General features: G+C 43.6%; 1 protein-coding gene across 1 annotated transcript; it reads right to left on the bottom strand.

Moving 5' to 3' along the window:
• Positions 1-214: 214 nt before the first annotated feature.
• Positions 215-1,068, bottom strand: LOC120609358 (40S ribosomal protein S7-like; the record flags this gene model as incomplete). The annotated part of the gene is given in 2 exon segments (XM_039871800.1): positions 215-497; positions 499-1,068. Coding segments are annotated over 2 exon segments (627 nt in total), but the record flags the coding sequence as incomplete, so codon positions are not given.
• Between the last annotated feature and the right edge of the window lie 15,241 nt (positions 1,069-16,309).

The raw sequence follows: 16,309 nt of genomic DNA, 5'->3' as shown, positions 1-16,309 counted from the left end.
AGTGGCCCAGTTTGTATCAGGTGTCTGGAGAAACTCCCTGTGAATAGCTAACATTTAAACAGAAAGTTGAATGATGCAATCATTTAAAGAGTGAAGGGTCAAGTGTTTTCAAACTGCAGTTTAGTAGGTCTCGACTAGCTTTTTTTTTAAAAAAAAGGCCTAGAAAATACTAGAAGTATTTATCAGATAAAACTAATGTCACCTTTATGCAGAGGTGGATGTATTTACCGGTTCATGACATAAATGCATTTCTTACTGGGGAATATTGTCAAAAAAAGTTTGAAAGCCACTGTTTTGGGAGGAAATAAGAGCACATCGGAAGCTCTGAAGAGAGCAAAGACCTTCATATACTTAACTAAGGAGTGACGGGAAGCCACAGAATGGTTTTGTTTTTGTTTGTTTGTTTGTTTGTCGTGAATATTTTATTTAGTCATTTTCATTTACAACTGAAACTCTGGGAATTCAAAATTAACATCCTTGCCCATGAGCTTCTTATAAGACACCAGAAAAAGTTTCAACCTTGTGTTCCACGTTGTTCTGCCGTGCTTTGTCCAGGTGAACCTGTATGAGCTGGCTGCTTTCCAGCTTCATGCAGATCCTCTCGCCCATGATTTCACTCAGGAAAACCAAGTCCTCCATGATCGCATTATGCTCGGCCATGAGACTGCAGCTCCTGTGACACGTCTGCTTATTTTTTGTACAGCTTTTTCGAGTTGGCTTAGGCAGATTTCTTCTCTGACCAGTAAAGACAACGTCCTTCCCACTGAACTTCTTCTCCAATTCGCACACGAGCCAGACTTGGATTTTCTGGAAAGAAATCGCTTTCTGACCACCACCAACTTCAGTTTCCTTGGCTGCTGTTATATCCAGCTCCCAGAGCTGGGCCTTGAGGTCCGAGTTCATCTCCAGCTCCAGCAGCGCCTGAGGGATGCCGGACTTGAACTCGTCCGGCTTCTTGCCATTGGGCTTCACAATTTTCGCGCTCGAACTGAACACGGCATTCTCCTTAACGAGGAGAAAGCAAGGGGCAGTCAGTGAGAAGGGCCCACGTGGCCCAAGCACGAAGAGTCACTAGAACGTGTGGTTCACATTCCATTTTCAGTCTTGTTCTCCCAGCTGCTAGAGCAATGCCTGGAACACAGCAGGTCTTCAGTGTATATTTGTTGAATGAATAAACTACACAGCTGTAGTAAAGATAGAAATGGATGAGTCAGTCAAGACATGGGAAATGGCAAGTCTTGCTGATAGATTAGGTGGGGGAAAGGGAGAGGGGAGAAGGGGAGAGGGCGAGCCCTTCTTCACACATCTAACCCTGCTAACTCTTGCTTATGCTTTCTTTCTCTACACAGGGTAGTTACAGGATTCTTTTAACTGTTTAGCCTGCGTTTTTACCTCTATGCTTAGTCATATTGGCCAGAAGTGGAAATAACAGAATTTTTCAAGAGAAACTGAGATTGAGTAGAATTGCAAAAGCCAGTTGTCACAGATTTTTGGACCCATGGGGCTTTATAATGCCAAATCTTTGAACCTCAGTGAGAGTCAACCACTAGCAAATGAAGATCTTCAGAGGGTTGCCAAAATTCCTTGGGATTCCACATTTTGACAGCGAGCTAGTGAGGTAGTCACTTATATAGCTAACTGTTCCAAAGAATCTTCTCCCACCTGATTTTACACTATATTAAAAATATGTTGTGGCAAAATCCATTCTTGACATACTTTTCTTGACAGTGCTGATGCCTGAGATCTACAGCTGGCTGCCCATTCCCCCTGGTTTCCTCAGCAGAATGCAGCCGTCCCTTGTCATTGTTCAGGGACTTGGAGGAGGGATGGGCCTGGCTGAACCAACATGGAGAGGAAAACTAAGGAACCACACCCTAGGAACAGAAAAATGTGAGCCCTCTCTAGAAAATCAAGTGCCAGAGATGCTGATTAATTTTGACCTTATAATTATCCAGAAATGCTGATCAATTTTGAAGGACCGGCCATTTTGGTCAAATGCTATTGACTGAGAAGCTAAAGCAACAATGAGATGTTACTGGGAGTGCTGCTGGTGGTGTATGCATTGGTTAAGAATTTTTATTTGACAGAATAGTAAACCCAAGCTGGCTTAAGCAAACAAAGGAATTACATTAGCTCATAGCATGAAAACTCCAGAGCGTGATCTAGAATTTATACCCTCCTTACGATACCAGCTACATGTCTGTTTTGTTCATAGCACTGCCTCTTCTTTGTGCTGGCTTTATCCTGACACTTCTCTTGGTGACACAAAGGCTGAGAGAATTTTGGACTTTGTACTCTCTAGTACACCCTTTAGGAAAAAAGGGATTGTCCCCTCTGGTACCCCAACAGAGGATGGAGGAAGCCCTAGCAAGTATTTCTCAAACCTCACTGGCCTGAATGGGGCCGTATGCCCACCCCTGAGCTAATCACCATGGCCAGGTGATGGGTACTCGGATTAGCTTAAGCACAACAGGGTGCCCCTGGGAGTTGGGTACCTATCCACCAATTAGAGAAAGAGGAAGCCAGAGGGGGTAGTTCTCTCAAGGCAAAATGTGGGTTCTGTGACAGGAGAAGGGACAAATGGATGCTAGTGAGGCAACCCATGTATATTTACTATGTAAACACTATTATTATCACGATAAAGGCCTAATTACAGGCAATGCAGGTATAAAGAAAACCTTTGCTCAGAACCCCAGTCTGCCTGCTTCTGGGTAAGTCACTTAACTCCTTCAAGTCTCAATTTCTTCATCTAAAATATGTGGATGACAATATCTCAGGGAAGGTCAAATTTATTTATCTAAATATGTCATATCTGTATATCAAAATATATGATTACATATTTGGGGAAAAAAATCAAACATGAGATACGTTTTATATTTCCTTAAAGTGCCACCCAGTCCTGTCGGAGCCGGCGTTTCCGCCTGGGGGGGTGGCACATGGAGAGAAGATTTCCCTTTTGCCACCATGAGTGCTGGGCGAGTCAGGGCCCATCACATGTCCTCATCACAAGAAAGAAGTTTCACTGGTTCAGAACCAAACTCGAGCAGCAGGTGTTCAGGGCTGGGGTGCTGCAGTTTCAGCTTTGATTTTTCTATGAAATCGTTCGGGTTATTAAAATGTCGGCCCTATTCTCTTGTATAAGAGCTGGTTTCATTTCTAATGACACAGCACCATCATGCCATTCCTTGATTTAGTCACGAGAACTAAAACTAATGTGTGGCTAGTTTCATGTCATTTTTATAGCAGTTAGTACAGAGAACAACAGGCTCTTGTGAAAACAGATGTATTTGCTATCTATTTCTCTATCTGCTACTTCTCAGACTCAACCTGACTTCCGAGATGGCTTGGTCCTCTAGCTTGGTCCTTGTGGGAGAGGCTCCGGGGAGGATGAGAACCTGGCTATTCTTCTCAGCAGGGAACCTTTTTATAAGAAAGAGTGCCAGTCCCTCATCCTCTAAGAATTGTAAAGTAAAGGGATGTCAGAAAGAGACCTTTCTTCTCTGAGAGAAGACTCCCTTGGAATTATTATCTATTGTGAACACGGAGGAGGGTTCTTTAAGTGATGAGACTCTGTAAATTTCTTAAGGCCCTTGCGGTATTGCATGAGAAAGTGAGCACACATTTTTTAGTATTTGTGGAAAAAAGCATTGCTAATAATGCTAATACTCTCATAATGAGAACATAGCCAGTCTCTTCACAAATACTTTGTCATCTACAGTGTCTCTATAAACAGTTTAAAGCTTGAATAACAAATGTTTACAGCTGAAGAAATAGAGAATGAATTTTCCATGCCTTCAGAGAGAGAGAGTGTGTGTGTTGTAGAATTTAATTAGAGTCCTAGGCTAACTTCTACTGTGAAATTGCTTGATCTCTGTCTTGAGTTTCCTCATGTATGAAAAGCAAATGGTAATAATAATAAATACCAAATAGAGTGATAGTGAGGGTTATGTAAACTAATGAATGTAAAGTGCTTAGAACAGCATGTGGCATACAGTTTGCACTCAATAAATGTTAGTCGTTGTAATTATCATCACCTTCACTATCCATTTTTCTCAATTACGAGTTGGATGCCCTTGCCTCTGACTCGCCCGTATACAACCAATCTCTTCCCCTACCTGGCCTCCTTCCAACCTCAGTTATTCATCTGATCTTTGACCTCAAGCTGTCTTCCAACAGCTGTCTGAGACTAAGGCAAGTATCGCTTCCATGTTAGCAAGCTGACTTCCTCTAGGGCCCTCTCACCAACCTTTCCTTGCTGACTCTTTCTTCTAAATATGACTCCTAGGGGCACAGATTTTTTAAAATGTTAAATATTGAATCGAATATCATGTCTTGGTAGATCCAACTCACGGGATGTGGATTTGGCAGTTATGTCTTCTTTGTGATGCTATAGTCAAGCCCAGGTAAGCTTTATGGCTCAGTTAAAATTTTTTCATCCAGTTTGACCAACATCGTTCAACTTAATTCCTGCTTTTTTTTTTTCCACCCTGAGACATTGTCAAGAAAGCCTTTCTGTGTTTCATGTGTTTATTTTATTCATTCTTTCAACCAGCATTCTTTTACTATGTTCACCTGAACAGTCCCAATAATGTCACTGCTGTTTATTGCTTATGTGTGTACATCTTGTCCCGTCTCCTAAATTGTGAATTTTTTGAGGCCAAAAGCCATGGCTTCTATTTCTTTTTATCACTCACAAGACCACGAGTACTGTTTGAGGATTAGCTCATGGAAGGGCTGTGACTACTTATGGATCTCCCTGATCTTTTCCCTCCGCTTACATCTCCATTCTTTTCTCCTACGTATCTCACAGGCCCTTTGCGCCTGAATGCACTTAGGCCTTGAGCGAGCAGGAACATAGACTTCATTGGTAGGGGCTGATCTGTCCTGTATTTGAGGCTTTGAAGGTGATGCACCCAGGGCTGTCCTTGGACCTGGCCTCCAGCACTCTGTTGGTATATGTGTTGGCAAATGACCTGCTGTTTCCTCAAACAAATGGTCATGTCTTCTCTTTGAGTCTCATTGTTTTTTCTAGTCTATTTTCTCTGTTCCCTCCCACAGTCTCATTGATATTCGCCTCTGCCTGATTCTCTTCCAGGCCCATCCCATCCCGGGCCTCTGTTCAGGAGTCGGCTGTTACTGTTGTATGTCTCACTTTGGTTTCTGTTCCCCCTATTCTTTTTCTTTCACTTTCCCCCGCCCACCAGCCATTTTTAACAGTGTCATCATGGCTTACAGTGTGGGAACATGGCACTCGCTGTCTCCCACATTACACAGCTGCCCTTGGTTTTCATGTGGCTAACGTTCCTTCCCTGAACATTGGGCAGGATGGAAGTTCCACCACTGCCAGGCACGAGAGTGCAGCTCTCAGAGTGAGTCCTGCTTCCTGCCCACCTCAGGAAGCCAGGCCAGGGCAGAAGATGGAGGCCCCAGACAAGCGCCCCAGACTTCTCAGCTACAGCTGGGCAGTGTGAGCTGGTTGTGACCCAAGGCACCACTGAGAACATCTTCACTCTGTGGAAACGTGAAACAGGGACGGTTCTCTTGAAAGAATGGTATGAGGGGAAAAGGTGGAGTAGCACATATGACTGAGACCAGTGAGGTTTCTAGTGCCGACATGACTTGGCCTCCTAATCCACAAAACTCAGCTGAAACACCCAAGCCAATGAATAACAGGGTCCCAGTCATAAGCAGAAAACACTCTTCCCTTTTTCTTCCCTCAGCCTCACACATGCAGTCTTGTGCAATCTGTTCTTATGCAAAAGTTTGCAAAATTGTCCGAGTGGAGGACAGGCCTGGGGTTATTTGGCCATGCTTCCCTTCCCTGAGGATCAGCGGTCAGCCAGGACAGCTGGAACAACCTGGACTGCCAGAGTAGGAGGGAGAGGGGACATTAAGGCTGCTGGGCCTGGGGTCTTCCAGGACTCAGTTTCAGAGATCAAAAAATGATCTTATCTCAAACGTGCAAGCCGGATCTGCCGCGAGGCAACTGCCTTTTGAAGCTGTGAACCAGGGTGGAAATAAAGCTCCTGTCTGAAAAAGAATGGGTATTTTTCTTACCCTTTCTGCCGACCATTCTATTTCCTGCCGGTTTGCTACACTGACCCTCCGGCAGCAGCAGGAGGGGAGCCTGCAGCAGCCTTAGCAGCAGCAGCAGCAGCAGAGTGAAAGTGATTAACACCCTGAGCTCCACCTACCGCCTGAGTCTCTGTGGGCTCATTTCTCCAGCATGACCTCCCCTTGCTGTCTCGCCACCGCTGCTGTTGCTGCTGCTGCTGCTGCTGCTGCTGCTGCTGCTGCTGCTGCTGCTGCTTTGTGAGCCAAGCTCAAGAACCAGGTTGGTTGAGAAACAACGAAGTGAGCTAGGTCTCTTGGCATCTTCTCAAATCCCAGAAAGGAAATGCAGGCCTAATCCTGGTGCCCAATTTTTTTCAGGTGCAAGTGGTTAAAGCCCACCCACGGGTGCATCTCACCCACAGCACAGGCAGGAATGCAAATATAGCTAACTCAAGATGGGCATTTGTATTCAAGATATTTTGCATCCACCCACATTACCTAATATAGTGCTGAGAATGCACTTAATACTTATGGAGCCTTTCAATATTTAAATAAGGTCTGACCAAGCTAAAGAGAAAAGATAACGGGAATTCTGTTGAGCAGGATGAAAGAATGCAATGTTTTTTTAACTCTTGTCAAAGAATTATTTCTACAGAACCTTAGCTTTAGTTGGTATCAGCTAAAATGTGTTGATCTCCTATTTTTGTCTTATTTTACAACTAAATGTATAATGTTACCCATATCAAGTATCTTGGATATCTTTCTCAATTTATTTGGAAAGTTCACAGAGCTGGACTTCTGAGGCCTTCTACTCTGGACCTGTGGAGTACACGGGTAATCCAATGAAATGCAAGAAGAAAATATCTATGTTTTAATCTATAAACGAAGAAAGATATTATGCTTTACTGTTATTCATAGTAATAGTAATAAATATGACTAGTATAAATATTTGCAAGTATATGCGCATACATATGTGGTGGGATTTAGGTTCTAATTCTTTTTTTTTTTTTTTTTATTGGATTATAGTATCAAAAAGTTTTGGTGGAATTTCTGCTTCTGACCAATATGAAATAATAGAGACCAAATTTATACTCCAGTCTGAAACAAGCCCCACTGAAAAAAAAAACAGACAAAATACATGAAACAATAATTTTCAAGACACTGAACATCAAGCAATGAAGAGATCTTTGAGAGTCAAGAAACTAATGAGGTGAGCCCTATGATTGTCTCAAAGTTTGGCAAGTTTTTACTGGACTATAAACTTAGGACAGTGGCCACATCTCGTTTGCAGGATATCCCCAGGACCTAGCACAGAATTCGTCACATGATAGTTGCTGAAGAATCTATGCTGAATGAATAACAAGCTTTCCAGGGAAGCCCCAGAATGGTTAGACCACAGATGATGGGATGTTAGGGCCCAGATCACTTTAGAGGCAATCTAGTCCAATTTTCTCATTATCTAGATGAGAGAGTTGAGGTCAAAGCAATACAGTGACTTGCCCAAAGTCACTCAGCCTCTCAGTGGTGAAGTCACTGGGAATATTCTTTCTTATAAACCAACCCTCGAGTTAAGCAAACTGCAGAAGGGCTTTTCTTTAAAAGGCTAATATTTGCTACTCACAGAGCAGGGACATGATGGAGTTGCAGATGGTAATGACGGTGTGTTCAGAAATAAAAATAGGCACCAAGAATTACCACAGTGGCAAAGCCACCGGAATCGAAGATATAGCCAGACACTGCTCAATGCTAGAAAGGCGCTGGAAGAAACTTCCGGGTTAGGGGACGGAGCCACAGGAGGGTCCTTTCTAACGTGAGCTCTTACCGTCACCAGAGACTCCCTGAGACACCGCAGAAGAGCTTGGGCTCTGAAATGAGACAGACCTATCTACCTGAAAACACCAGAAGATTCTGGACCTGATCCAGGCCACTCCGAGTGTAGTCACAAGGCTCAGTACTTCAAGGCCCATCAGTATTCCCCAGGATATCCCTACAGGCCCTGGGTCTCTCTCAGGAATGGGGGTGGGGCAGGTAGCCCCACTGCCCAGCTGATTTGCTCAGTTGCACTGTGGGACCCCACGTGAAGAAAACCCAGTTTTTAGGGGATGCTTTTCGTCAGTGGAGCACTTTCAGGTCACTAGATGTGTTTCATTACAGAAAGCCATTCTTGCTCAAGACTGAAGGAACCCTTGACACCATGTATCCAGCAGGTTGGAGCAAAATTGCGTGGGTTGCTTTGGACTGCTCTCTGCAGTTTGGTGCATTGTCAGGCCGTCTTGGCTACATTATTTCTCTACCCAGGGTTTGTCCTGAGCTCAGCTGGGAAGTGGCAGCTGTCACTGAACCTTTTCACTTTGGGTTTCTCAGTTGAAATCATTGTTCGCCCCTTAAAGTCCTTGAAAAGGTAGCCCAGCCCTTTCTAAGCACTTTATTGGGGCTGGAAAGTTCTAGGCCATGTCAGTGACTGCCTGACATTGTCTTGAGAGTTTTAAGATTTGATCTGAGCTCAGTGTAGAAATGGACTTCTGCCTGTCTACTGCCTCTACAACCATCCTGAGTAGTCTTAGGGGTGTACCGGATGGAAGCTAATGCTTGGCTCTTGTTTCAAAGACCTTGTATTAGCCTTACAGTTTTTAATAGTGACATTTGGGCTTCACCTGACAAAATGAATGACAGGGTCTAAAAAGGAATGGTGATTTAAATGTGACTTATGGATCCTTCTTCACCCTAGGAACCTCAGGAAAGTTCTTTAGAAAGGAAGCTAACAGGAGATTATCACAGAGCTTAAAAGGAATCTCCTGAACAAGAATTGCTATGTGATCTACACCCAGTTTGGATGTGAATCTCATAGGGCCCAGGCCCAGCGGGGAGGTCTGTGAACAGCCTGACCCAGAGGTGGGAGGTTACAGGCCGAGCCGCACCTGTGCTATGCTGTCCCTCAGCAATAGCCCATTAACTCCAGTCACTAGCAGAAGCCACAGTGCAGAGCCCTGGAAAGGGAAAAGGCATGGTCCTGACACCTAATGACAGCGAAGTGTTTCCTATGCACCAATCAAGTCAAAAGCAGTGGCAGGGTGGCTGTTAGTCTCCATTTTATAGATCAGGAAACAAAAGCATTGAAAAGTCAAGCGAGGTGCCCACTGTCACAGAGCAAGTCAGGAGTAAACTGGATCCAAGACACAAACTGCCTCCTTCGCCAGCATTCGTCTCTGCCTTGGACTCTGATCTCAGGGAAAATGTTTCCTGCTTTCTCCATAGCAAGAGTTTTTGTGATACTCTTTTTGTGAATTTTGCCCTAACACTGTATGTTCTCTGCAGGTCCGCTCAACAGCCAAAGGCCCTGACTTCCTCAGTCTCCCCTCACAGTCCCCCTTGGCCATCTCATAGGTTATCCAGCTCCAAATGGTCTCTTGTAAACTTATCCCACTACTCCAGCATGTCCATCAAAGTGGTCCCCTATGCCCTTGGCCTTGGCCATGCCAGCAACCTCCCCGCACAGTATGGATCAGAAACATAGCCCTGACTTGGGACTCTCGGGCATGTTTCCTTTCTTACTGCTTTTGCTGCCCATGCTGGTCTCTCTGGTTCCTCCAGGTTCATCCACGCCCTATATCCCCTTTGTCATCTCCATTTTCTGTCCGGAAAACCCTTCCATTCCTACACCTTTCAGGATCTTTCAGGAATTCTAGGTCTCTCCCAACTTTTCAAGAACTCCTAAGTTTTCCCTTCCCTACCATGTCTTTTTATACTCACTGAAGAACCATGGTGGTCTCTGCAGCCAATATTAGCCCACAATATTGAGTTGGCCTCAGCTCTCTCACAATACCTCACATTGATACTTAAGATGATGTGGTAGCAGAATCCTAAAATGGACCCAAGATTTCCTGTTTCCTCTATTGTGTGCACACTCTGTGAATATCATGTGTGGGGGTTCAGAACAAGTCACCCCAAGCTATGCCTCAGTGGTATGTGGATTATTTTGAGCTAAAGGCAACTGAGATCCTGTGTGCTCAAGAGAAACTTCTGGCTGCCCACCCACATCTTATCTATCTAGAAGAATTTGAATTAGAAGCCTTGCCCATAATAACAGATTATCAGAGATAATATATTTTTGGACCTACAGATATGGTAGGGGAAACTAATTACTAAACATGTGCTTTTCCTGCAATGACTTTCTGAAGCCCCAAGGTGCCTTACCTCATTCATAGCTCAGAATGTCATTATACCCATTTTCCCTTTCTGTCAAGTATACAGGGTCCCTGACTTGCATATGCGGGGTTCCCGTGTGCACAGAATTCAGTTTGATTTTCTCTTGTCAATCTGTCTCTTGTTGATTTGATTATTTGACCAGCCAAAAGAATCAGAGGAGAGAAAGAGGTATTTTTAACCCCTTTCCTACATGGGTTTTATCCCCATGATCACATTATGACCTTAAGAAAGGGTGATTATCCCAGTGAGCCTGACCTTCTCATAACAGGACTTCACTCCTATGTCCACAGGGAACTAAGTTCTACCACCACCAAGAGCTAAAAGTGGATGATTTCCTCAGAGCCCCCAGACAAGAGCTCAGTAGGGTCAACACCTTGATTTCGACATTGTGTTAACCTGAGCAGAGAACCCAGGCATGCTGTACTAGACTTCTGATTCATAGAACTGTGAAATAATAAGTAGGCAGTGTTTTAAGCCACTAAATTGGCAGAGATTTGTTATGCAGCAATAGAAAACTAATGCAGATGACTATTTAATTGTTGGAGTTGAGGATTTTCCATGTTTATCTGGCACTGTCAGCCTTAGATTGCAGACCCCCAGCAGGTGGAGGCCTGGCCACCTGGTTCCCTCTGAATATAATTCAGCAGCAAGTGAGATTGCCTGGTCCCCAGCAATGTGCTGCAGATCCCGAGGTAAAGATGAACTTGGCCTTCCTGCCCTCAGGAGCTTCTAATCTAGTAATTAGACTAGCATATAAAAGGTCTTATACAAAGGGAGAAGACTCAGAGCAGATGCTAGGTAAAAATAAAAAGGAGGGAAATCACATTCAGTGAGTGAAACAAAAAACTGCCTGGAGAAAGTGGCATTTGGCCTGAGCCCTAGAGGCTAAGTGAGTTTTTCTTAAGGTTGGAGGTAAAAAAATAAGTCAATTGTTAGCAAAACTGTGTATTTGACACATCAGGGGTAGTAAGAGGAGTCTGGGTCCACAGTATGAAGGCCCTTGAATTGTTGGGGTGTGGGTCCACAGTATGAAGGCTCTTGAATTGTTAGTGTGTTTGGGTTATTTGGAGAGGTATGAGGGGCTATGGAAAGCTTGGAGGCTGGAGCATGATGGAATCAAGGTGAACTAAGTGTGGGGCTTATTTGCAGACTATGAGGGTAGAATAGGCAGAAATTAATCAGAGCCTGCATTATGGCTCTGGCAGTAGGGACAGAAAGAAGAAGAATGTCACAGTCACTGGAGAAGATACAACTTCCACTATGGGACCACAGAATGAACATAGCATCTAGCACAGGTCTGCCATGAGTTCCACCTTCCTGTGTTGTACGTCTCCTCTAACCAGCCACCTGTATCAGTTGCTGCCAAAAAGAGAAACATCGATACATTTGAGGAGATAAGAGTGACTATAATACCAGGTGATAAGTGGTAAGTCTTATAAAAGAAGCATGGCTTAAAGAATTATAGACACAAATAGGAGAAAGATGGCACCCAGATGCAGCTACAGAATCTTCAAGAAAGAATGACACCGAATCATTGTTTCGCTTATAGGTGGCACATTTAAAAGGTGAGGGGTATGTGCACTTCTCCTCTAAACAACCAATAAAAATTCACCTCATCCCGGTACAAACACACACACACACACACACACACACTCACACTCACACTCACTCACACTCTCTCTCTCTCTCTCTCTGTCCCTCTCTCAGCTGGAGCCTGCTGACTCATGCTTATGTGACTTTCACAATGATAAACACGGAGAAACAGCTATTTGTACAAATGCTTAGTTGAGTTGTTCTAGAAAACAACTTGGTAGCCATAAAATAGTCCTTTGGGCCATTCCTTAGACACTGGCTTCCTTCACCTCCCTCCTGCGGTTATCATCATCATTGTAAAGGATAAGAGGCAAACAACATCGTTTTTGTTCAGCCACCAGCAGACCAGTCAAGGGCAGACTAGGCCAACCGGGCTCTTCCTCCTTCCCCCTCAGTTCTGGGTAAGCACACATCTTCCACTCTTACTTTAAAGGCAGACAATTTGTTTTTATCATTTGCCAACACAGCTGAGGATGATTATTAATTAATCAAAAACACTGACTTTTAACTTCCCACGCTCTCTCCAGAGATGCTCCAGTGACAGCTTGCATCTGGACTTCAGAACTGTTTAGATAGAAGTGGGCACCGTGCAGCAGAGTCTTGTTTTTTTTCTGGTTTATTCTTTTTAAAACCCAACTCTAGCTTAATCCCATTTAGCCAGTAAACTGGGTTTTAAGGTGGTCTCATTTTGTGGGGTTTCTGTTGGTCTTTTTATACAGCTTCCTTTGAAACCAGAAATGCTGTGTCAGGATTTCGCAAAAAGGAAAATAAGTTCAGAGTATATTTTCTGTTCATCAAAAGCTCAGACCGAAGCATACCAGCAGCATGTTTCCATGAATAATGAAACACCATTGTCTTCCTCTGCTTGCAATCTTATGTTCTGGTATTACTTGCCAAATTCAAGGTCTCGGCAGTGAATACCTAACAGTTTCTGAGAGCAAGTTTGAAACGTTATATTTGAACTATCACAACAAAGGATTATCTGACTCGATTGGCTGAGGTTTAAGCCACGCACCCTCCCCCACCCTCTTCTAAGATGGCGCTACTGAGCCGCCATCTCCCCTCTGCACATCAGCTTTGTGGCTATGCAGTGGTTTTTGACGAAAAAAGAAAGGAGAGGCAGAAGATAGCTTGCCTCAAATTACACATCAAAGCCGATGGCTGCCTCTAAAGTGAGATGGGGTGTGGCCTGGCTTCACCACTTGGCAGAGGCTAGAATAAAAACTTCGTTGACTTTAGGGGCTGCACAGACTGATGAAAGATTTTAAGCAAAACCAAACTTAGGAGGAAGGCCCGCTTCACTTCCTTTTAGTGGGGGCTACGTCTTCAGGATCTCAAAAACCTGGAAGGAAGTGTGTTGTTTGGTCAATGCAGCGATCCCAAGTTGGCAAATGTGTTTTCTGAAACGTGGAGCTAGTCACCCAGGCAAGATCAGGCTTTGCACACACTCACCCGTCGTTTCTCTTCCCCATCTTTAGTGATAAGTGTTCCTGAAGCCCCTCCAACTTTGAGACAGCTCCTGGGACTGTCTAACCATCCAGGTTTTGTTTCTTTCTCTTTGTCCTTCTGCCACCTGTGTTTTTTCTCCATGCCCTTATTCATTAGCATCTCTACTGGAGGGAAATAAAAAGAGATAAAAACTAAGATTCTCGCAGTCCATTTGCTTCCTGTCAAAACCTCCTGTAAAAGGCAGAAGAGGAAGCATTGGCCAAGAGCTTAGATAAGGTTTGGGGATTATCTGTAAAAATTCATTTATTCATGATTACCTTCCAATCACCTGAGGGTAGGTAATGAGACTATCTTTGCCATGCACCCTTTTTTAGGAAGGTTAGAGCAAAATTCTTCAATCGTTTCTAAGAATTGGTCAAAATAACGAGATAAAGCTGGTATAGCTAGCTACTTTATACCTTAATGACAAAAGTAGCATAGCAGCTGAGAATCTACTCCATTATTTAACTCTCTGAAGCCAAGTGTCTTTGAAAGTGGAAAATTTCCTATCTCCAGGCGGGGAAAGAATTTAACTCATTCTCGGGTTAATAGGGGTCCTTGGACAGCTCTGTAATGCTTTTGAAAGCCTGGGAGGAAGCAAATTGACTAGATACGTTAAGGTCTTTGATTGCAAGTCATAGAAAACAACTGAAACTAATTTAAGCCGAAAAAGGTTAATTTATTATAGAGACTCAGCAGGGGGATCTCATGGGCCCAAAGGGCCAGTCTCAACAAAGGTCTGGAGCTGAGGCCTGGAAGCCTTTAGGACTCTTGGCCCACCAACCCTCCCCCTCCTTTAAAATCTACTCATCCTCTCTGCTGTTCCTTATACTCAAACCCATCCCCACATGCTCCCTTTACCACACCAAGCACGAGGGTAAGGAAAACTGCTGATTCAGGCTCCCAAACTCTTACTTTTACTGAGCCGACCACAAAAAAACTAGTTTAAAATTCACAAGAAAATATCTGATTGGCCCAGTGTGAGTCAAATATCTGCCTCTGGCCCAGTCAGCCCTGATGGGAGGGGAGAGTCATGGCCATAAATAGGGCTGCTGGGTCAGGGAGAGCTAGTGCACAGGAAAAAGTGTGGGTGATGGCGTGGGACCACTCAACGTTTACCGATTCAGCAAAAGAAAAGGGACGCGGTGCCTGTCTTCATACTCACAGTCTGGGGACAAAACCTATACATGTAGGAAGACAGACATTTAAAATCATTTAGCACCAATTACCATGAGAATAAAAACTCTGATTAGGAAGAGCTATCGCCGGATCCCGTTTGATCTCGGATGCTAAGCAGGGTCGGGCCTGGTTAGCCAAGAAGACCAGGTGCTGTAGGTGTTAAAAAAAAAAAAGGACTCTTAGGAAATAACAAAAACGGCCCATCTTCAGTAGAATAGATAAATACGTTAAGGATGTGCATAAAATGGATCCCAAAACACAGTGGTGCAGATTACTGAGCTATAGCTATGCATTTCGGTGCGGATGAGTCTCAAAATTATGATGCATGAAAAAAGCCAGTCACACAAAAATACAAACCAGATAATTTTACTTATGTGAGGTTCAAAAACATGAAAAATTGGACAGTATATAATGGCTATATGTGTATATGGCAAACTAGAAAAAATGATAGACTACAGTGTGAGGTGGAGAATGAAAATATGCTCAGGAAGAGAGAAACGGACACTTCGAATGAGTTGGTAAGATTCTGTTTCTTAAGATGAGTGGTATATTTGATGGCAATACGATTTAACCTTTACTTTTGTACTCTTTTTTTTATATGTTATATTTTATAATTTAAAAATGTATAAATTGATGCCATCAAGCAAGAATTCTGAGGAAGCCATTCACTGTCCTGAGTGATGGCTTGGTCAGGGGACGGTACTGAGTAATTCTGTTTGTCAAGTGATTTTCTGGATTCTGTCGATGTGACAACCACCCCGACAAGGAAAGTATCTGGGGTGGCCTGTCAGCACTGTAGCCTGGGGGTACCATGCTTTTCTCGGGTCCTTTGGCCTGATGTCAAGCTGCAGCAATATTTCATCTCTACTCCCAGTTCAAACATCCCAACCGTCTCTACCAAAGAAAGCTACCTAACTGCTGAGCCTTCCCATTGAAACACAATTACAAACTTCCTGGAGGTTTCTTAAAAGCCTAGATGAAGAACTATCCTGCGGCCCAACGAGTCAACTAGTATATAGCCAAAAGAATTGAAAGGAGGGACTCAAACAGATACTTGCACATCAATGTCATAGTAGCATTCGCGATAGCCAAAAGGTGGAAACAATCAATTATCTGTCAACAGATGGATGGATAAACAATATACGGTATATTCATACAATGCAATATTCATTCAGTCATAAAAAGGAATGAAGTTCTGACCCATGCTGCATGCACATGGATGAACCCTGAAAAATTATGAAATGACTCGGATAAATATGATACCACTTACGTAAGATACTTGAATAGGCAAATTCGCAGAGACAGAAGGTAGAATGGTGGTGCTGGAAAGAGGGGGAAGAGGGAGTTAGTATTTAATGGATACAAAGTTTTTGTTGGGGATGGTAAAGTTTTGGGTATAGAAACATGGTAGTTACATAACACTGTGAATATATTTAATACCACTGACTTGTACACTAACAGTTAAAATGATAAATATATATTTTACCACAATTAAAAAGAAAGACAGTTACGGAGCATTGTACGTCTCGATGTGGGTAGATAAGAGCGCAGCATCCTTTTTCACTTTTCAGATTTTTCCCCCAAGTTACCCTTGCTAATTCCCTGCAGAGAACCTAAACAGTTCACCTCCAATCCAGTCCTGCAGTCCGAGACCATCATTTCCAGCATTATTTTCAGTGTGACAAAATAAGACCAAGTAGTTGCCTCTTATATGGAGACTATCCTTTGTTTAAACAGGCAAAGGTCATCCCCTGATCCACAGAATGGTGAGAGGAGAGCGCCATGACTG

The sequence above is a fragment of the Pteropus medius genome, unplaced genomic scaffold (assembly GCF_902729225.1).
Source record: "Pteropus medius unplaced genomic scaffold, Ma_sr-lr_union100, whole genome shotgun sequence".
In the NCBI taxonomy this organism is placed as follows: Eukaryota; Metazoa; Chordata; class Mammalia; order Chiroptera; family Pteropodidae; genus Pteropus; species Pteropus medius.
The sequence above is the reverse complement of the archived record's forward strand: the minus strand, read 5'-3'. Positions and strand labels throughout refer to the sequence as shown.